This window comes from Monodelphis domestica, chromosome 1 (genome assembly GCF_027887165.1).
Source record: "Monodelphis domestica isolate mMonDom1 chromosome 1, mMonDom1.pri, whole genome shotgun sequence".
Classification (NCBI taxonomy): domain Eukaryota; kingdom Metazoa; phylum Chordata; class Mammalia; order Didelphimorphia; family Didelphidae; genus Monodelphis; species Monodelphis domestica.
Window position 1 is genome coordinate 709,985,732 of NC_077227.1, and position 22,123 is coordinate 710,007,854.

Here is a 22,123-nt window from a genome sequence, read left to right on the forward strand (position 1 = left end):
TCCATAATGTAGGTGAGGTCTTGTCTAGGCCTCTGGCCTAGGCACGTTTTCCTTATCCTGTATTTTCTTTAATCCTTAACTTTAATAAACCTCTAAAAAAATATAATACTCCTTGCAGAAACTAATTCCTACCTGCCTCAGTCTCCCCACATTCCTAAATTTTAATCTTTACATTGTACCAATAACTTTTTTCAAAGAACGATGGAACGTTGAGTTGGAAGGGACCCTAGTATTGACTAGGCTGCCACCTAATTGCCCAAGAAGCAGACAGCATAGATTACCACTGGTTCAGTGCTAATAAGATTAAGGAAGTTGCTAGAAATTGCTTATCCAGGTTTGTATATGGGGTGTGAATCTTGTTAATGACACTGAGAATTATGGTTATAGACTTTAGGCAAAAACTCATTTTTCGGCTTTTTCCTTCACGAGGTAACTTGGAATTGATTTTCTTGAGCTAAAAGGCCTTAAGAAATCCTTGGTCCTCCATCTTACCAATGCTGACATGGGTCTTACAAAGGTGACAGCCTCTTGTCAGGTAAAGTTGGGAGCACAGCTGGGACTAGGAACCATGTCTCCAAACTCCTGGTTTAGTGTTATCTTCACTACACTAAGCTGCCTCCTTAGCTCAGGCATTTAATAGGTTGAGATCCACATCTTTCAAGGGTCACATGTAATGATTTCTCTAAAGGAGTTTCAGTCTCCTGCTTTTAACAGCTTCAACTGAGTCGTCTCATCATCTACACTCACTCTAGACCCACAGATCACCAGCTTCAGTCAAAAATGACTAGAACACAAATTTACAAACCAAACCATTTAATTATTTCTTTGAAGGTAAACAATATGAAGCTGAATCTCAAAATTCAGAGACCGCTGAGGCAATCTAGGCTCAGAAATCCAAGTCCCTTGGTGTGGGATCCTCCACAAAGAGTTTAGGAGGAAGGACGGAATGCAGGCAGGTAAAGGCAGTGTGCATGCATTTATGCAGTCTGGCAGTTTTCACCCAGCTGTGGACAGACCCAAATAGTCTTAAGGATAAGAAAAGGGCAGGTATTAAGTTTCTAAAACATGGTTTTACTGGGGAAAAATAAAGCTACACTAAATTTTTGCTCCTCCCTCATTTTCCAACCAATGCTTAAGAGCTGGACCACAAAACCCCAATACACATGTCTGTGTTGTGGCTGCCACTTTAGGTGAACTCAATCCCCTTCACCTTCCTACTTACTTGAATGATCCTACAGCAAGGGACTTCTCTTTCTGGGCTAAGGCAGAGAACTATCAAAACAATGTTATAACAAGCACTTCAAAGTGAAAAGAACCCTCTAGCAGCATACTCATTTAGCCTGTAATATTTTAATTTTCCAAAACACACAACCAAGTTTTATTTTTTCTCCTTTTTCTCTTCCTTCTTAGCATCTCCTTTTTCTTTATCCTTATCTTTCTCCTTGTCATCTTTCCTTTCCTTTTTGCTCTCCTCCTTCTCCTGCCCCTCTTTCTTCTCTGCATCCCTGTTGGCAATCTTGTTGTTGATGAGGTTGTGCAAGGCAACTACTGAACGGATCAGTGAGGCCAGGTATACCACCACCATTTGGTCATTGGTCTTCAGGTAAAATGCCTTGACAAATTCTTGCAGGTTGACATCAGGCAACAAATTGAAGACATCCTGTAGCTGGTAGATTATTTGGTGGTTGATGGGCAACTTGCCCATTGCTACTTTCTCCAGGTAGCCCCTGATGTCCAGAAGCTTGGAGTTCAGTCCCTTTAAGCCATGGACCTGATTCGTGATACGCTGAGAAAGGGTGCCAACTGTGGTGTCTTTGATGTCTCTGCAATGGCCCAGAACAAGATGGGAAAATATATTAGACAATCATGCTCCTCTACAGGCTCCATTTTTAGGAAAACATCCAGCTTTGTCAGAGAATGGAAGCAAAACAAAGAATCTTGTGTTTAAATTATTAGGTAAGTTAAAGATTCAAGGAGGTATATTAACTGTTACAGACTTATGTTTAATATTGATGAGTCTGTAGGATCATAGATTTTGGCCTGGAAGTGAATGCAAAGATCATATGATCCATCGTTTTAAAGAGAGAAAGTTGTCTTCCTAAAGGAATTCAAGGCACAAAAGAAAAGAAAAATTCTTTGTAAAAAGAGATGGGTTTTCAGGAGAACATTGTACACAGAGACAAACACACTGTGGTATCATCGAACATAATGGACTTCTCCATTGGTGGTGGTGTAATGTCCCTGAACAACTTGCAGGGACCCAGGAGAAAAAAACACCATTCATAAGCAAAGGATAAACTATGGGAGTGGAAACACCGAGAAAAAGCAACTGCCTGAATACAGAGGTTGAGGGGACATGACAGAGGAGAGACTCTAAATGAACACTCTAATGCAAATACTATCAACAAAGCAATGGGTTCAAATCAAGAAAACATCTAATGCCCAGTGGACTTACGCGTCGGCTATGGGGGGTGGGGGGGGGGGGAGGAAAAGAAAATGATCTATGTCTTTAACGAATAATGCTTGGAAATGATCAAATAAAATATATTAAAAAAAAAAAAGAGATGGGTTTTTGGGAAGAGGAAGGAAATCTAGACAATATGAAAACAAAGGACATCAATAGAAATTTTTTACTAACAAAAATATTTCTTTTTTAAAAAGAAAAAGCTGAAATCAACTACAACTATTCAGGTAGCTCAGGGTGGAGAAGCTCCTCATCAGCTTGGCCAGAGGGTTCTGTCAAACAGTAGAAAAGCTGGGATGGAACAGTGGAGGGAGCTCTCAACTCATGAACTCACAGACCCTTCAACTACCCCACTGGAAAAGGGTTATTTTTAGCAGGATAATCATTACTGACTTTTAAAAAACCTTAATGACTACATCCCTGGTCCTGGACATTTGGAAGCCACGTCACATAGAATGGCATGGGAGAAGAGTACTGGAGCTGAAGGCAAAGGGTTTGGCTTTGAGCTCTGGTTCTGCCTCTTACCATGTGTAAAAGCTGGTCAACTTCCCTGAATCTCAGTTTCTCTATTCATAAAATAAGATTCAAATAGATCGTTTATTTCTAAGGCCCCTTTCAGCCCGAAACCCTTGGGTCCTAATATGTGTACCACCCACTTCAAAGTGCTGCTGTAAAGAAGGTGTTTCACAAAGTTAAAAATATCATATGTAAAAGTGAACTGTTATCTGACCATAGGCAAGTCAAGCTCAGTACCTCAGATATCCCAATTCCACAAAGCGCTACATCAATGGGATGCTGAAGCTGAATTAGGTAATAGAATCACAAGTGAAAGGAGTCTTAACTTGTGATACAAGAATCACATTCACTAGGATGTAAAATAAATAAATGACTTCTAGAATATAAAGAGTGTCTATAGAAACATGGCTACACTGTTTTAGGCAAACTGTAGGAGGCAGGGGAATTAGTGGAAAGGGGATGGAGTTCAGATCTTGTTTTCTGATCTTGAGCAAATCCCCTCACCCCTGAGACTCAGTTTCTCCTCTGGAAAGCACGGGTCCCATACCACCTCCTTTTCAACATCCGGTCTGTGATTTTATGGCAATTTTTGCCTTGTTCTACCCTGTAGTGGCCACTATTTAAAAAAGCCATTTCACTAAGGACAAGGTCTCACCGAAGTAGATGTTCTACTCCAACCTCTTCTGCTTCCTCTGCTCCGATTTCACTGGTCACATGTTCAAATGTCTTGGAGGTTGGAGTTCCATCCTGGAAGAGAAAAGGCCTAACTGTCATTCCTCTACAAATTCATGAAAATTTAATACACAAACCAGAGGAAATGTACCAAGACACTGGAGGGATGGATACTCTACTGAGAACAGACACAAAAGATAAGGGTAAGAATCACACCAGAAAAGGAAGTGGATGGTCTACAATCTACATTAGCTGAGGATGTGTCCATGCTGCTCAGGGAACAAATTCATACAAACACTCGAGCAAATCTGTAGCTATCTCTTTCCTAGCTGCTCATACATGTATCCCATTCCCAAATACTGTTTATATGACTGAACACTAACAGAGTTGAAATAATTTAAATTTAACTTTTCTTGGAAGCAACTTTAAATACTTTCATAAGCAGTGCTGCATAATAGTTTACCAAAAGGTCTTGAAAATAAAGTGAAACCGCTGGCTCTGGCTCGCTCCCTCTCGCTCCCTGCATCACTCCCGTGGCTGTAATGAGGAGATCTACAGAGGTCAGGGGCTCCTGTCAAACCAAGGGTCAGATCTGCAGCAATACTCTGCCCCAACTATAGCTGAGGCGCTCCGGGCAACAAGCTGGGTCAAGGCACATGTTGAATATTTCCTCTGGGTGTCCTACCAGCCAGCCAACCAGAGGCCTGATGGTTTAAATGGATGGACAACTCTATCATTTGAAAATATCTCCTGATACCAAAACCACAAAAGGTGCCCGGCTCAGGCTGGAAGGCAAGGACTAGGAACTCCTTAGGACCTGGATCCAGTTTAGTTACTAACGTTTCACTTAACTCTCTAGGCTTCTGTTTCCTTTTCTATAAAAAGGAGGTGATCAACTAGAACTTTAATGTGCTTTCCAAGTCTAACATTCTACTATTCAAGAATTAAGACATAAAGAAAGAGCATTAAAAAAAATTAAAGTGTGAACAGGAACTAATGAAGTCTTTTTGCTTTTTTGCAATATGATAGAGGTTTTTGTCTTGAAAACACAAGTGCCAAACAGAACCAAAGCTGTTTCCTCTCGGAGCAAATGGAAATATTTTTTTAAAAAAAAAGCAGTTTTTTAAAAACCAAAAAATGCTGAAATAATGACTCACATCATGAACTTCTTCAACTGAAATATATGCTTCTGTGGGCAGCCCCAGGTCCTTTGGTTTCACATCAATAATTACCAGTACCTGGAGGAGAAAACATTTTAGCAAACCATTTCATGCATGGAAGGGAAAAGAATGCACAGGACAGTTTTAGTTTCTTCAAGAAACAGGTCTCCAAGTTGTAACGTATAAGGGTTATTTATAAGCAATGAACCAAATCTTTCATTTAAGTCCACCCTGCAGAACCAGCTAAATGTTCTCAATTCAAGGAAGGAATAAGTTATTTATCATGATATATGGAATCACTTCTTTTTGACCTTAAAAAATTTACTCTAATTCAATATTAGTCCTTTCTCTGAATCTCCCAATTTGAGCTTGTTGGCAGTATAAGTAACAAAGGGGCAGGCTTCAATAGTTATTATTTGGAGAGTACTTACTGAGTTAGGACAGTATCTCTTCATGAGCTCATTGATAGCAATGTCATTCTTGTGTAGTTTTGGGCCTGTATGGTACCACCCAACTATTCTTTCTCTGGCTGGGAAAGGAAAAAAAAATTAATTCTAATAAGTATAATTTTGAAAAGGTCACTCATTAAGATATTAAATCCAAATTGTTTGGAAAGATTTATGTTCTGTTTTCTGAAGTTCTAACCAAATGAAGTCTGATGGAGCATGGAACACTTGATCTCTATTCTCTACCAAGAGGGGAAAGGGAATGAAATGTCAACAAGTAATTATTAAACACCTTCTCTGGAGTGAGTAATGTGGGAAATAAACAGGGCAAAAAGGCAAATTTTAAATTTCCACAGAGAATTTAAATGTCTGCAATCTATATTATTAATACATACCCTCATCACTATGCCTGAATACATAGAATTCTTAGTTTCTATAATATAAAATTGGCAACATTTTTGTTTATTTCTAAAAAAACAGGAACTTTAAAGATATACTTAAGTTCATTTTATTTAACTTCTCCAATAAAAGACTATGCAGTTTGTGCTTTCTCTAGATGCTAAGAATCTAATCTGAAATGGTGCAAAAACAGAAAAACTAGAGAATTTAAGGTAATTTTAAAATGTAGGATATATAAGGATCTGAAGGAATATATTTTGTTTGCTGTCAAAATAATTTTTCTGAAAAAACATCTCTGGTCTTAGAGCAGTAGCATAATATAGCACAATGGAAAGAATACTGAATTAGGATCTTGGTTTCTGAAGAGGGGCAGTGGACAGAGTACCAGGCTTGGAGTTGGGATGATCTGGGTTCAAAACTGGTCTCAGACACATGTCCTAGTGATTCTAAAAGAAAGGGTTAAAAAATGAAATGTTGTGGTTTCTGGTCCTGGCATTGCCCCTTTTAAAATGTGATCATAGGTAATTCATTTAACCTCTCCAAGTCTAATTTTTTAATCTGTAAAATTAAGGGATGGGATTAGGTACTATTTCAGACTTTATACAGTTAGCTTTTTATTCATAATCATAAAATATTACAACTCCCTCTAACAGAATACATACCATTGACCTTCTTAAACATTCCATACATATTTTCCAAATAGTCATGATCAAGAAACCAGACTGAGTCATCTTTGTCATCTTCATCAAAAGGGACTAAAAAGAGAATAAACAGTAGTAGTTTATTATGTTGGTTAATGAAAAGCATAGAAATATATAAAAAACAAATGGTCCTTAACTTTATCAGCTAATAATTTATACTGAGATGAGGATCAGTAAAGATAAAAATCTGAATTTATATAGCTTGTTCTGGAATCAATTCATATAAGTCAGTTAAAATGAATAATAATGTTTATTTGTGTGGATAACTTTTAGTTTTAGCTAAACTAGTTAAGTAGGTGGAATGTTTCAGAAATGGTTAACAAAAAAACTACAAAACTTCAAAGGTAGACTGATGACAAGTCTTACTTTTGGCCAGAAAGATGTAACATTATTTCTTACCTGCAAAACTGTTGGATACATCAAGTACTTTTTTCTGCCATGACCCTAAGAGCACACCAACAACACGTTTTTGATTTCCAACTTTTCCTATTCTGAAAGAGTAAAACAGAAGATACTCAATTTGGATAAACATACACAAAAATATGAACCCAGAAGGGAATATTCAGTATTCCACAGAAAATACTTATCACAAAATAACAACCCTGCAAATGGCAGAGATGACAAAAGACAAGTGTAGTAAATGTTGGAGGAATGTAGGAAAATAGTGCATTGTTGGTAGAGCTATAAATCAGTACAACCAATCTGGAATTAAGCCTATGAAGTAACTAAAATGCCCATATACGACAACTAGGCTTATAGCCCAAGGAGGCCATTAGTAAGAAGAAAGTTCTCATATATACCAAAATATTTATAGCAGTACTTTCTAAAGTGATAGTAAGGCATTGGAACAAAACCTAATGACTGATTAATAGCCAAACAAATTTTGGAGCCTGAATGTAATGTAACATTACTATGCTTTAAGAAATGACATATATGATGAACACAGAGAAGCCTAATTAATATGAGATCTTCATAAAATGATAGTGAAGAGCCCAGAACAATATCCACAATGACTACACAATGACTGCACCAATGCAAATTGAACTATCCTCCTTTCCCCCATCCCTGCAAAAGTGAATGTTGCAAAATTATAAAAGCATTCATTCAAAGAGATGTGAGAAGGCCCCCCCCTCCTCCTTTTCTAGAGAAAGGAAGTTCATGAGCAAGTGTGGTACACTGACATCTTTTTGAGGATATACTAATCAGATATGCTGATTCTACCTTCTTTTATTCTTTTCATGTTTAAAAATATTACTTCTTTAAATTAAATTAAAAATTATTATTGATATGGAGGGGGTACTCTTTGAGAGAGGGAGGGTTACTGGGGCAAATTATGGTAATATTAAAAAAAACCCAAAGGTCAAGAAAAACAAACAAAAAAAGAAAATATTGATTACACATATATTTATATACATATATATCTATAGCTCATTCTATTTGACGGTTGTTATAAAGTAAAAGGCAATAGAAATATTTTCAGTTTTTTTTTTTTAAACATTTGCTGGCAGCTGGGTAGTTCTGTGGATTGAGAACTAGGTCTAGAGACAGGAGGTCCCTGGTTCAAATCTGGCCTCAGATACTTCCTAGCTGTGTGACCCTGGACAAGTCACTTAACCTTCACTGCCTAATCCATATCACTCTTCTGCCTTGAAACCAATACATAGTATTGACTCTAAGGCAGAAGGTAAGGGTTTAAAAAAACAAAACAAAAACAACCATTTGCTATTAGAAAATCTTCAAGTCAACTAGAATCTGATACTGATGCATCATTGAAAAATTTGTGGATTCAGTAGCCATCACTGAATTCAGGAATATTGGTATTCTAAGGATCTGTGGTCTTTAAAGAGGGCCTTTTTATATCTACACACCATGCAACCTGTGCAACTCTTGGTTATGTCTTTTTATAAATTCTTGAAAGGTTTATACAATGTAATGGAGGTCTTTCTTTTATTTAAAATAAAAATTAAAAAAAACAAACAACTTTTTTAAAGCCTTACCTTCCATCTTAAAAGCAATACTGTGTATTGGTTTCAAGGCAGAAGAGTGGTAAGGGCTAGGCAATGAGGGTTAAGTGACTTGGCCAGGGTCACACAGCTGGGAAATGTTTGAGCCCAGGTTTGAACCCAGGAGGTCTTTCTTGAAATTATGGATCCTGAATTTTTGTGTCATAAATCCCTTTGGAAGTCTAATGAAGTCAAATATTTCGACAGTTTGTTGCCTTCAGGAAACCTTAGATTAATAAAAATAAAGATAAAATTATTTCCCCATCTACTCCCTGCACCCCCCCCCCCCCCATCCAATCTATTCATGGATCCCAAATTAAGAACTCTTGCTCCAGACTTTGACATTATATGGGCATGAATGGAGGCATATTGGCTTTACTCCTCACTCTCACAATTTAATTGGCCCACTTCTCACCCTCTCCCCCCCTGCATATAATCTCTTTGAGGTCTTTTACATATTTTTTGTTGTACAATTCTTTCTTGGTAATATGCTACAACTGATTCATACCTGTTGTTCACATCTATCCATTGCTATGTGGGTGACTCAATTTTAATTCTATGGAGACTGTGGCACTTCATGATCTGGAAGTCATGTTGCAGCACGGGAAGAATATTGGTATTTAAAAAGAGGGATTTTTGTTTTAGGGAAAAATTCAGGGTTGTTTAAAAACACAACAAAATTTCCAAAATGCAAGACAGCCTATGCTCTTCCTGCTATTCAATTATGGCCCAGTTCACTAACCATCTGCAATATAAACATACTGATAGACTAACTATGAAAGTTGAGTCTCTAATTGAGCATCAGTTTGAACCACAGGCATAGCATTCTTTAACCCCTTGATTTTTCTGCTATAGCAAGTTAAGGTTAAATGCTTTTGAATGAGTATTGATCTCCTTCAGGAGGATATCAATGCTCTGAGACTTGTATTGGCAAACAAGGGCATTTGGAAGAACTTGATCACATCATCTATTGAGAATCCAATCCCTCTTCCACTAGGACTCTATGGTGGGCACCCTCTACGTCTATACAGTGTTTTGCATCATTTATTCAGCATCTTTATTGAGTCAGTTTTATGCCTCACTTAATACCGAAACCATGAGGTTACAGTCCAAATGTGGTGGCTTAATAGTTGTTAATGGAGAAAAAAAAATTAAATTTGGTAAATAGGTCTGCTTTTTAACTATAAGGTTTTCGAATGTGACTTGACCAGAATTTGGAAAATGTATTTAAAAGTTACTATACTTAGTATTTTTTCCCCAAGTTCTTCAAGCTCTGTGTTCTCCATTTTCTAATTTTTCCCCCCACTCATAAGGCCTTATTGCCTTTTGTTTTTAGTGTTACTTCTGGAAATACCTCTTCCCACCAAAACCTAATCATGTCTAACAAATGCATATGATGTTATGCCCTAGAGGTCTCTTGCCTCTCCCTGATGAGAAGAAAGAAATATATTTAATTCAGTTTTGGGAGCTCATTACTGGTTTCCTAATGATTCAATGTGGCTTCTTTTTAGTACTCTTCTCATTTACAACACTGTTCTTTGATTTTGCTTATTTCAATCTGCACCCATCTGTAAATATCAAGAAACTCCAAGTTAAATTCTGCCTCAAATGTTTACTATAATAGAATCCTGGGCAAACCACTTAAATCTTTTTGTTTCTCAGTTTCCTCATCTGTAAAATGAAGGGGTTGGACATACTGGCCTCTAAGATTCTGTCTAACTCTAAATCTAGAATCCTATTCCTATAGTTTTCTGAATTACTCATATTCACCACTCTTCCCGCACAATTATAGCTTATTATATTTATATTCCATGGTTTATTCAACCATTCTTCAAATTATGGGCACTTATTTTGTTTCTAGTTTTTTCTGCTACTATAAAAACTGCCATAAATATTTTGGCATATACAAGACCTATACTTGCTTCTGACTTCCTTGGGATGTAAGCCTACAAATGGTTTTTCTGGGTCAGAAGGTACTGAGTTTAGTCACTTTTCTAGAATAACTAAAATATAATATCAATAATGGTGAGAATAATTTGAAGTTCCAGGTGTCAATTTTATCCTAGCCCCAAATCTTTTCAAGCTGAATAAATGTTACTATGAAAGAAAGTTACTCTTTTCTGCATATTTCTTTCTGGGTTTCATTGATGCTAAGAGAATCCTAATACAGCTACACTCTCTAGGAGAAGCTCATTTTCCATAAGGCTGGCTGGAGTTAATAGTACTATGTACCTGGTATCTACCAAGTGCCATACTTGGCAGTTATGGAATGAATTCAAGAACATTTAAACCATGGAGTACACAACTTTTTTGTGCCATGGATGCCTTTGGCAGTTTGGTAAACCTTTGTCTGAATGTTGCCCACATTTATAATTGAAGAAAATGCTAAATTTCAGTTAAGAGGGTTTAGTGAAAATAAAGATATAATTTTTTTCTATTCTAAGTTAATGGACCTGAAGTTAAGAATCCGTGATTTGAATATTTATATTAAAAAATTAGGGATGGTTAGGTGGCACAATGGTTAAGAAAGTTGGTTCTGGAGTTGGGAAGGCCTGATATCAAATTTGTGCTCAGAACATGACTAGGTTCTGTGACCCTAGGCAACTAATTTCACCTCCATCTGCATCTGTTTCTTCATATGTAAAATGGGGATCATAAAAGCACATGCTTCTCTGGATTGTTGTGATGACCAAATAAGGTAACTGTAAAAATGCTGAATAGTGCCTAGTACATACTAGGTCCTATATAGGTTTGCCATTTAGCTTCTGTGCTAGTGAAGCATGCAATTAATTGCCAGAGATAATCTGGTGACCCTATTTGAACAGGAAATGGGAAAATGATGAACTTATATATTCCCATCATCATTTGAAATTTCTAGTATATGCTTTCCAAATGTGTTCCAAAAATTTTTATTCTTAAGTTAGCATTCAATTTGTATCAAAAATTTCCTGGGAAATGGGAATCAGTGGTGGCAAGCTCATTTTACAGATAGGAATCTTGAGGTACATGGGTAAAGTGATTTGCTGGCAATCATAGCAGCTGATGTTGTTTTACATTAGTTTTATGGTTACAAATCACTTTGCATATATTATCTCATTTGATTTTAAAGTCAACCTGTGAATTAGATACAGATGTCATTATTAAGAGAAGTTAAGTAAACTGCTCAGGGTCTGAACCCTCTTGACACCTCCTGTGCTTTCCATCACTATCAAAGACCACTGACAAACTCCAGTGGCCATACTGTTTTTCAATGTAATCTAATTTTTCTTTTAATAAATTACTACTGATATTCATTCTATGCCAGAACAAACCAGAGAAATATAGGATAAACCAAATTCTAGGACTTTTGACTATAAAATCTTACTGATTTGTTTATTCATCTTAGACAAAACTTTATTAAAGTTGACTTTCCACACCTGCTGAAATGAGCACATATCATGCTCCATATAAATCAACTCTTAAAATAAACAATAATGATGCTTTTTCACACAAACACAAAAAATGGAAGAATGCCGCTGGAGTAGTTTTTAATACATGAGAAAAATAAAGCAAAGATCAGTAGCCTAAAAAACATATATATTACATCCTAAGTGGTATTCTTCACTCACCACATAGGTTTGTTTTGTTTGTGTGTTTGATTTTGATTTTTAGGTTGAACTCATTATATAAAGCCAAGTTCAAACAGAAGCAGTTCCTTCTTGGAACAATGTGAATTTAAGGTTCAGAGAAAGCATGTCCAATGGATATTTCTATCTGAAAATTTAAAAACTAGCTTAAGTAGAATAGCCTAATCAGTCCAAACATAAGCAGGAGCTGGAAGAATGCAAATCCCCCCAAAAGCCAGCAGGATTACTTTGCTGAATATTTCTCCGCCTCTAAAATAGTGACAATTGATTAAAGATAAAATGACAATTGATTTATCACCAACTCCAAATTGGTCTCATTTTTACAAACTAATCACTTTGTAGACCTTGCATGATACCAGAATTTTACAATGTCAATAAGCTGAATCTAAGTAGAAAAAAATTTTTTTTGGTCTAGTACAATCCTTTTCCAAAAGGGAAATTGCTCTGACAGGGTGCTGGTGCAGGGCTGACTTTCAGTATAGCTGTCAAAAGGCAAAGTTGGTTGGAGAAAGATACCTTAATTCTTTAGATCTCACATAGCATTTTTAACACTCTCATTCAGTTTCCACTAATACTGAATATAGCAGCTATTTTTCCTGATGGAGTCATCCCCCCTACCAGACTATAAGCTCCATGTAGGTAGGGACAGATGTTTTTAACTAAACTTTGAACCTGCCCTAGTTCTTAGCATGGTGCTCTGCACAAAGGAGAATAATAATTGAAAGCTGACTTGATAATACCCTTGGCTTTGTTTTCCTTACTGAAGCTGAGAGCAGGGGAAGGGATATGACAGGCAGGCAGAAGAATACTTCCAAGTCTACTTCCAGCCTCTTGGGAAAACCCTGGAGTTTAACACCTTGATGAAGGAATAGAAAGAACAATGCCACTATCCTGATTTATAAGCAAATAGTTAATTTTCATGTAAAAATGTCATACTTTTTGAGAGAAATTTCCTTCTGAATAGTCAGAAGTTCAGGTCTTTGACTCCATACACTGGAGAAAACTTTTTCTGCCCCAGTTTCTCCATCCAGAAAATGAGTTGGCTTAAATGAACTTTAAAATCCCCTTCTGTCCAGCATCATAAGTTATTTTTATAGTGCTCTTCCACTTGCAAAGCATTTTGCATAATTATGTGCATTATCACATATCTCTCCACATAGGTACCAATAACATTTCCCCAGAACGTAGTTTTACAAAGCCCTTTTCAATTATCACAATCCTCACATAACCCTGGGAGGTGGGGAATCATTATTATCTCAACTTTACAGTTGGGAAAACTTAAGCAAATGGGGGTGACGTGACTGGCCTACCGCTAGGTAGGGTCTGAGGACGAATTTGAACTCCAGGCCTATAACTCCGTGCAATGGCCTACTTCGGGTCCGTATCTATAGCTGTATAAAAATAATGCAGAATTTACATACGTGACACTGGCGCGTATCAATAACCTTGTGGGATGGCTGCTACAAGCGTGGGCGCCCCTATAAATGAAGGACTGCCCCAGAGTCATACAGCCAGCAAGTTTGGCAGTCCGGATTTGAACCCTCACTCTGGGCAGGGGCTTGATTGGGGGAGGAGGGTGTTGGAGAAAGGCAGAAAGCTGCGGGCAAGAGGAGGCGATTTAAGTAGGAGGTAAGGGGTTCCACGGCAGTTCCCAAGGCCTCCCCTTCGCTGAGCCGCCCCGTGACTCAGTCACTGCCGTCAGCCTAGGCCTCTGCCCTTCCCGTCCGCCTGTCCGCCCGCCCACAGGCCGGCTGGCCAGGGCCGCGCTCACCGGTTGAAGTGATCCACCACACTGAGGAGCACGAGGGGGTGAACCACGACCTTCTGCACCGCCAGCTCCGGCATCGCGCCCGCCCGCCAAGCTCGTCTATCCCCGAACGTAGGAAGCCGCAGCGACTCCCCTCGGTGCTGCAAACACCCGGCTCCGACTCGGCCCCTTCCGTCGCGTCAGGCAGACGCCCTCCTACTTCCGCTTCCGCTCCCGGCCTGCACCGCGCGCCTCCACCTTAGGGGAAGCTGAGGGGGCGAAGATTAGGGCAAAGTGAGCCTTGAGAAATTCCAGTTTGACAGATGGGGGAAATCGAGAACCAGAGAGTTTCTTGGCCCCCGAAAAGGCCCATGCTGGCCCCCCATTCCGCCAATCCCCGGGGCTCTTTGTGTTTTGTGGGCTTGGAGGGGCCGAGCTGGAGTCCTTTCACCCTTGTTCTCGACCCGGGCATATCAAGCCGTGATTCTCTAAACAAGAGCCTGCATTTAGGCTGGGAGAGTCCTTTAAAGGCCAGAATTCCTGCAGCTTCCTTTGAGATATAAAGTCTTATTGTTGTTTATGGTATGAAGGCTTCTAGTGGAGTATAAGTTAGTTCTGGCAGCAAACAATCTGTTTTCCTATGATCAGCCTAGCTAAGTATTGAGAGGATCGTAACTAATGATCTGGCCATTTGGCAATTAATTCTTTATCCATAACAACCCATAAAACAACAACAAAATATAAAACATAATTTAATCTTGTGCTTTTCCCTTTCTCTTAGCCTGATGGAAGTTCTATGACTGGAAAGGGGGAAAAGAGTGCTAAGAACCTCATGATTTTTAGTTCATCTATAAATATTAGTTATTGTTTCTCTAAAAGTCAAGTTCTTGTTCAGTGATGGTAGACACACTACAAAAGGAAGTGAATTCTACCGAACTTGACTTCACTATAAATTAAAAAAAAAAAGGAAGTTGAAGATAAAGGAAGGATGGCTCCCAGGTACTTTTTGGAGAAGGAAAGAAAAGAGATAGAGTCAACTTTATTGTTTGGCCAAAGGCAACAAGAAATATTTCATGGTACATTTGATCATTTTATAATAAAGTTTTTATAAGCATTTGTAGAAAGTCCACCATGAAAATAACTTATATGCCAACATCAATTGTATAGAATGAGAAGGTAGAAAAATTTTGTGAAGCACACTGAGATTTTAAATGAATATACACCTTGATAATTAGTATACTATTTCATTGGTACAAGGAACTTATAATAATAATTTCTAACATTTATATAGCACCTATTATGTGTGAAGCACTGTACTCAATGCTTTACAAATGTCTCATTTTATTCCCTCAACAACCCTGGGCCTCAAAGTCAGAAAGCTAGTAAGTGTCTGAGATCAAATTTAGGATTTAAGAGGTGGAAGTGAAAGGGCAGTGCCAAAGAAGAGATGAAACAATCTGGATTCTATAATATGCAGAGAGGAGCAAAAAGTAAGAAGACTGGAAAGGCAGGAGGCAATTAGGTTTTGAAGGACTTTAAATGCTAGACAGAAGACTTGATATTTGATCCTGGAGTCCATAGGAAGCTATTGGAGTTTAATGAGTAGATGGAATGTCTTGGTGAGACCTGTGTCTTAGGAAAATCACTTTGCAGCTGAGTAGTAGATAGATTTAAGTGAGGAGAGTCTTGAAAGCAAGGAAACTAGTTTGAAATCTTTTGTTGTAGTTTGGGAGATAAATGATGAAGGTCTTAACTACAGTGGTATAGCAATGGGAATGGAGAGAATGGGACATAAAAGAGATGCTGTAAATGTAGAAATGGCAAATTTTGACAATTAGGATGAATGTGTAAGGTGTATGCAAGTGAAAAAAAGGAGCGCTATTAATATTTTGATATATATGGATTCTTTCTTTTTATTGTTAATTTACTTGAAGTATATATATATATGCCCAATAGTGGGATCTCTGGATTAAAGGGTATGGACATATTAGTTACTTTTCTTTTAAAAGCACAATTCCAAATTGCTTTACAAACTTGTTCAATCAATTTGCAATTCTACTACAGTATGACTACTTTTTTGAGCTCCTCCAGTATTGTCTAAGCTAGTTTTTGCACAATTTTTTATAATAAAATTTTCATCTCAGTTACTAGAATTATCCCACTTGGACTCTAATATCATTGTCTTTGGATGTGCTTTGTTAAATTTGTTTGGACTGAATATTTAATTGGTGATCACCAGGGATTTAATTTCTAAATCCCAAAATGAATTACTCAATTAAAATGTAATTTAAGGTAGTTTATTTTTATAATAGAGGGAAGATATTAAGGAAGAGAAAAAAGGGGAGAGAGAGAGAAAACTAGAGCTCCGGTTTCCTCTGAACTAGTTAGAAATTCTAAGGCACCAGTCAGGGGAAAGGAGTCTCAAGATGATGGGCCTTTCTCAGAGGTTCACACCTCCAGAAAGGGCAAGGAAAGAAGTCAGCTTTTATACTCGCCACGGTGACCATCTAAAAGGGAAGCAGTCTGAGGTCTCCTGCACAAGTTCCTCCAGGGGTCCAGTTCCATAGCCAAGTGTCTTTACTCCAAGTCTGAGTGTTTGTCTTCCAGTCTCTCCTCAAGTGACTGTCTTCACTCCAAGTCTGAGTGGCTGAAATCTCTTCTGTGTCTCTGTTTCCACTATTTAAAGACCTTTTTCTCTTGTGTCTCCCTCCCCTAAATTTTATGTCTATCAATCACAGCAGATGCTGTGTCCTATCCAGGACTCCCACTCTTTCTCACGTGGGCCACAGACCTCTCACTCAATGAGTGAAATGGGTGTTCATACCTTTTTGTGGTTAGTTCACATCTTTTTGTAGTTAGTTCATATCTTTTTGTGGTTAAAATGGGTAGATCTACTTTAAATACTGGGTTTACACTTTGGGGATTAAAATCTAAAAATAGATGATTACAATTTAATCTCCACAATAAAGGAAGAGCTAAGTATCTTCATTGTTACAATCAGGAGAGAGCCAAATCCAATCTTCACAGTTTATAGTAGTAGAAATGGCACTAGAGGTAGGAGAAGCAGCCAGATTGGACAGATGTATATGGAAGTGATATGTGCTGTATGCAAGATAATTGTGATGATATTGCAATATTAATTTGTAATGTATGAAGAAGGGGACCATACTACAATTATGGGGAAAAAATTTGGGACCTTACTAATACTGAAAAGAAGTCATTGAGAAAACACCAGTAACTATTTATTGACTTATATGCCTACTTTCTCATGTATGTAAAATCTTCTATTTCCTCAGTTTTGTTTTGTATATACATCTTTTTTTTAAAACCCTTATCTTCCATCTTGGAGTCAATACTGTGTATTGGCTCCAAGGCAGAAGAGTGGTAAGGGCTAGGCAATGGGGGTTAAGTGACTTGCCCAGGGTCACACAGCTGGGAAGTGTCTGAAGCCAGATTTGAACCTAGGACCTCCCATCTCTAGGCCTGGCTCTCAATCCACTGAGCTACCCAGCTGCCCCCTACATCTTTTTTTTAAGTGTATTTCTTATAAGCAACAGATTGTAGGGTTTTATTTTCTTATTCAATTTATTACTTTTTCATTTTGATTGATTGTTCAAACTATTAATGTTTAAAGTTATGAATTAAGTTCATATTTTCTTCCATCTATCCCTATATTGATTTCTTTTCAAGTTAACCTACCTTATTTTAAAAAAAGTGACACTATTTCCTCACCACCCCATATCTTCTCTTGTTTGTTACCCCTTTCCTATTGGAGTTTTGCTTGTTAATTCCTTTCTCTCTCCTACTTTTATCCATTTATACAATTCTCCTTACCCTTCTTTCTCTCAGGTAGTTATGTAGATTATTCTCTTATTTCTTTCCTCCACTCCAAGGAGAGTCCTATTCATTAGTTTTAAAATTTTTACTCTTTTCATTTTTCTATTCTTCAAGCTCGCCTTTCTCTAGGCTTCTCTCCTACTTTTTTGATTGACCTCTCCTATGTATTTATTACATTCTAACACATTTTGGTTTTAATGCATGTTTTATCCTCCTGTTAGACTCAAAACTCTGAGGACAGAATATATTTTTAAATTTTTTTTATCTCTAGCTGTCCTGCACATAAATATTTAATAAACACTTTTTGAACAAAAAATGCAATTGGGGGCAGCCAGGTGGCTCAGCAAATTTAGAGTCAGGCTTAGAGATGGAGGTCCTATGTTAAAAAGTGGTCCCAGACACTTCCTAGCTGTGTGACCCTGGGCAAGTAACTTAACTCCCATTGCCTAGTCTTTACACTCTTCTGCTTTGGAACCAATACCCAGTATTGATTCTAACATGGAAAGTAAGGGTTTAAAAAAATACAATAGTATCTAGAACAGGTTGAACTTGGGGGAAGTTGTGATAAATAATGTGGTTAGGTAGTATGGTAGAAACTAAGCAGAATTTATATTTGATGTGGTAGGAAGGAAACAACAATTTATTAAGTGCCTACTATGTGCTAGGCACCATATCAAATGCTTTACAAATATCTCATTTGATCCTTACAAGGCTTAGAGGCAGGTGCTATCATTATCCCCATTTTACAGTTCAGGAAACTTCAGCAAAAAGAAGCTAAGTAACTTGCTCAGGGATATAATTAGTGAGTGCCTAAGTCCAGGTCTTCTTGACTCCAGTCCCAGTGCTCTATCTACTCCACTGAACCACCAGTCTTCCTTGTACCAGAATGAGGTAGTTTCATTTGAAGGCTGGCAGAGAAATCTACACTGAAAAATCAAAACCTGCCAAGGAGAGCCATCAATAGGAGTCAGTGAATGAATAAGGTAGAGTTGATAGAGTAATATGGTACCCAGGCAGGGTTGCTGGACTTGTCTAATAGAGAACCATTATAGAACTTTGGGCAGCTGGGTGTCACAATGAATAAAGTCAAGAATACCTCACTGGAGTCAAGAAGACCTGAGTTCAAATTCAGCTTAGTACTTATTAGCTGGAGCTTAAAATGAGCTAGAGAAGGAGATGGCAAACCGTTCCCAATACCTTTGTCAGGAAAACCTCAAATGAGGTTATGAACAGTCAGACATGACTGAACAACAACAATAACAATTTGAGTAGAATGATAGCATAGACATTTTACAAAGCATTTTCGGAAGGTTAGTCAAAAAGTGTTGGAGAGGAGGTGGTAGACCCTGGAATTAGGAAGATGAGTGAAGAAGAAAAGGATCCTAGAGTGATCTATGTGAAAGGTACCAAGAGCTTATACTATATGAGAAGAGTAGTAATGGAAAAAAGACTGATTTGAGAGACATTTAAAAGTGTAATCCCTATCCCAAAGCCCATTGGTATGGGACTCTTATTAAAGGAGATTAATTCCCTGCCTTATGTGAAGGCATGGGTAGCGTTGATGAGAAGTGAGAGGGCTTCAGTTCTCTGCCAATTCACCTTTGAGACTTTTCGGAGCTAGTCCCCTTTGGACATTCATCAATCTGAGTCTTCTGACCTCCAGCTTTGAGAGAGATGATGAAAGAGGCCAGTCCCACTCTAAATTTCTGAAGGAAAAGTCTCTGGGAGGATATGATTAGGGCTGGCAAGTCTCTATCATTTTTCTACTTCCACCTTGCTACACTAAAGGCTTTTAGGCATTTCCCCTTGTGTGAGAACTGGACCTTCTCTTGATTGAGCTGAGTTATCTCACTTCCAATGGAAGAATTTTATCACTCTGTATTGTCTGGTATATACTTTCTTATGCAAATATATAGGCAATTTTTATTGTTGAGTTGTTTTTCAGTTGTGTCTGACTTCATGATCCCATTTGGGGTTTTCTTGGCAAAGCTACTGGAACAGTTTGCCATTTTCTTCTCCAACTCATTTTACAGATGAGGAAACTGAGGCAAACATAGTCAAGTGACTTGCTGAGGTCACAGGACTAGTAATTATCTGTTCGGATTTGAACTCATGTCTTCCTGGCTCCAGGCCTAGTGCTATATCTACTGAAGTACCTAGCTGCCCTGGAGTGTACAACATGTTCAGGAAAGACTAGTACCTCTGGTATGAGGGCTTGCCAAGCTCTTTTCAGGGCTGCTTTCCTCCTTTGATGCCCACCTATCACACAATTCTTACCTGTGACTCTAAGAAGCTGTAGTATGTTCAGCAGTCACAGCCCAGTAAACCATCTCAGCTGGCTGACCAAACCAGGTTGAGGATAACTGACAGGCTTCAAACCCTTTGGTGAGTTAGGGCTGGCCCAGGTGTGAAGGGCAGGAGGAGCAGATGAGAACAATTTGTTCTAGTGGTCATAAAATGTGGCATAAGCAGGCACTGTGGAGCTTGGACTCAGAGCTTGGACAGACAGTGATGAAGCCAAGGTCATCCACTGCAGCCTGAGCCATCTCCAGTCATCCTGACTTTTGTTTTGTCACTGGACTTTGCTGACTGGAAAAGAGAGTGAGCTAACAACTCTGTGCAACTCTGACTCACTTAAGCGCAATTATGTGCCAGTCAAAAGACATCAGCAGTGATGACATTTTGGTCCTTTTTGAACATGAAGGACCACCATATTCTCCTATGTATGCCTCCTTTCATTTCTGCTCTGCTATGATTTGAATAAATGAGGTTCTTTTCCATTAACTATGTGTGTTTTATTATGGAACTGGTATTATTTAGTGGGGAAGAGTCAAGCCTTAGATTTAGAGCTTTGTGTTCTACCCCTCCAAAATGATAGTGGTGAGAGGATAGCTTGAACCAGGTCATATCCCTTAGACTAATACTATTCAAGGGAGCAGATATACTTCTAGACTATTACCACTCTCTCTCAGGAGAGCACAGTGGCCACTTGTTTCAACCTCCTGTTTTCTCTCTTGTCAGGAATGAAACTCTGCTTTGTAGAAGAGTTGGGGGAAAAGAGGCTGGAGATGCCTATTCTGCCTCTCTTCAAGCCACTGAATGACAGCCTTTGAAACAGGTAGGCTTTTTTTCTACTACAAAAGGTAGTAAATTGATAGGATTTTTCATTTACTCAGTATGAGGAATAAAGGAGAGAGATAACTAAAAGATGAATCAATCTCTGGTTTTCCTCAATCATCTCTTTTTTTCTCATTACCAGCTTCTAGATTAAACCTTCCTATAAATCATGTTCCTCACCTCTGCTTTAAAGAATCTAAAGCTTTTTGTGGGAACAAAGACTATATATGTATCAATTTTTTAAATTCTATGTTGAGTGAGTTTAATAGTTGTTTTTCCTTTTTTTAAATAATAGTAATAGCTAATATTTATATAATGCTCTACATAAATTATCTCAATTGGTTCTCATAATAACTCTGAGGTAGGTGTTATTAGAAACATTTTACACAGATAAGAAAATTGTGGCTGAAAGGTTAAATGATTTGTCTAGGGTTACCGAGCTGATAAGTATGTGGAGTGGGATTTGAACTTAGGTCTTTTTGACTCCAAGTTCAGCACTGTATCCATTCTGCCACTTACTAATATTAGAGGCTATGTGATAATTGCAGGACTATGTATCAGGGTTCCTACATGGAGTAGGATGTTGGAGTATATCATTGCTAGAATCACTTTCATTTATTAAATTCATTGATTCCTAAGATGAATTGTGTTCTTTAGTTATGACAATTGGGGACCTCCTGGTCCCCATAAAGGTCCTTTCAATGAGAGAGCCCTGAAACTCTTTATTTCTAGTGGCATTTGTTTTAGTTTGCTGTTTTTTGGATTTGGCATTCTTGCTCATCCTTTTAAAAATGATGAATATTGAATTAACTATATGATACAAAATAAATATGTATATCAAAATGTCAACAAAAGCAAAAAATAAATTCCATTATATGTTCAGATTATTATTTTTATGAAGATACATTGCCCATAGTTGCATTCAGTGGGTACTTGTTGTTGCCATTTTCATTTGAATCCTCCCTTCAGAGGTGGTTTAATTGTTTCTTTTGATGTCGTTTATAGCTAGGCAGGTACATAGGCTTCTTTACTTCTGCTACTCTTAAAATTAGGTCCTTTCTTTCTTTCTTTCTTTCTTTCTTTCTTTCTTTCTTTCTTTCTTTCTTTCTTTCTTTCTTTCTTTCTTTCTTTCTTTCTTTCTTTCTTTCTTTCTTTCTTTCTTTCTTTCTTTCTTTCTTTCTTTCTTTCTTTCTTTCCTTCTTTCCTTCTTTCCTTCTTTCCTTCTTTCCTTCTTTCCTTCTTTCCTTCTTTCCTTCTTTCCTTCCTTCCTTCCTTCCTTCCTTCCTTCCTTCCTTCCTTCCTTCCTTCCTTCCTTCCTTCCTTCCTTCCTTCCTTCTTTCTTTCTTTCTTTCTTTCTTTCTTTCTTTCTTTCTTTCTTTCTTTCTTTCTTTCTTTCTTTCTTTCTTTCTTTCTTTCTTTCTTTCTTTCTTTCCTT

General features: G+C 37.8%; 1 protein-coding gene across 2 annotated transcripts; it reads right to left on the minus strand.

Annotated features, from left to right (window-relative positions):
• Nucleotides 1-796: 796 nt before the first annotated feature.
• On the minus strand, nucleotides 797-20,130 carry PSMD7 (proteasome 26S subunit, non-ATPase 7). Of its 2 annotated transcripts, XM_001367055.5 has the most exons (8): nucleotides 19,849-20,130; nucleotides 13,759-14,003; nucleotides 6,758-6,849; nucleotides 6,320-6,412; nucleotides 5,244-5,341; nucleotides 4,810-4,890; nucleotides 3,636-3,727; nucleotides 797-1,823 (listed from the first exon to the last, which is right to left on the minus strand). In XM_001367055.5, exons 2-8 carry the CDS (start codon nucleotides 13,830-13,832, stop codon nucleotides 1,379-1,381), a joined length of 975 nt encoding a protein of 324 aa, XP_001367092.1. In that variant the 5' UTR covers nucleotides 13,833-14,003; nucleotides 19,849-20,130; the 3' UTR covers nucleotides 797-1,378. The 2 variants fall into 2 exon arrangements, with proteins under 2 accessions (XP_001367092.1, XP_056667427.1); XM_056811449.1 differs by lacking the exons at nucleotides 13,759-14,003; nucleotides 19,849-20,130 and adding an exon at nucleotides 13,409-13,690.
• Between the last annotated feature and the right edge of the window lie 1,993 nt (nucleotides 20,131-22,123).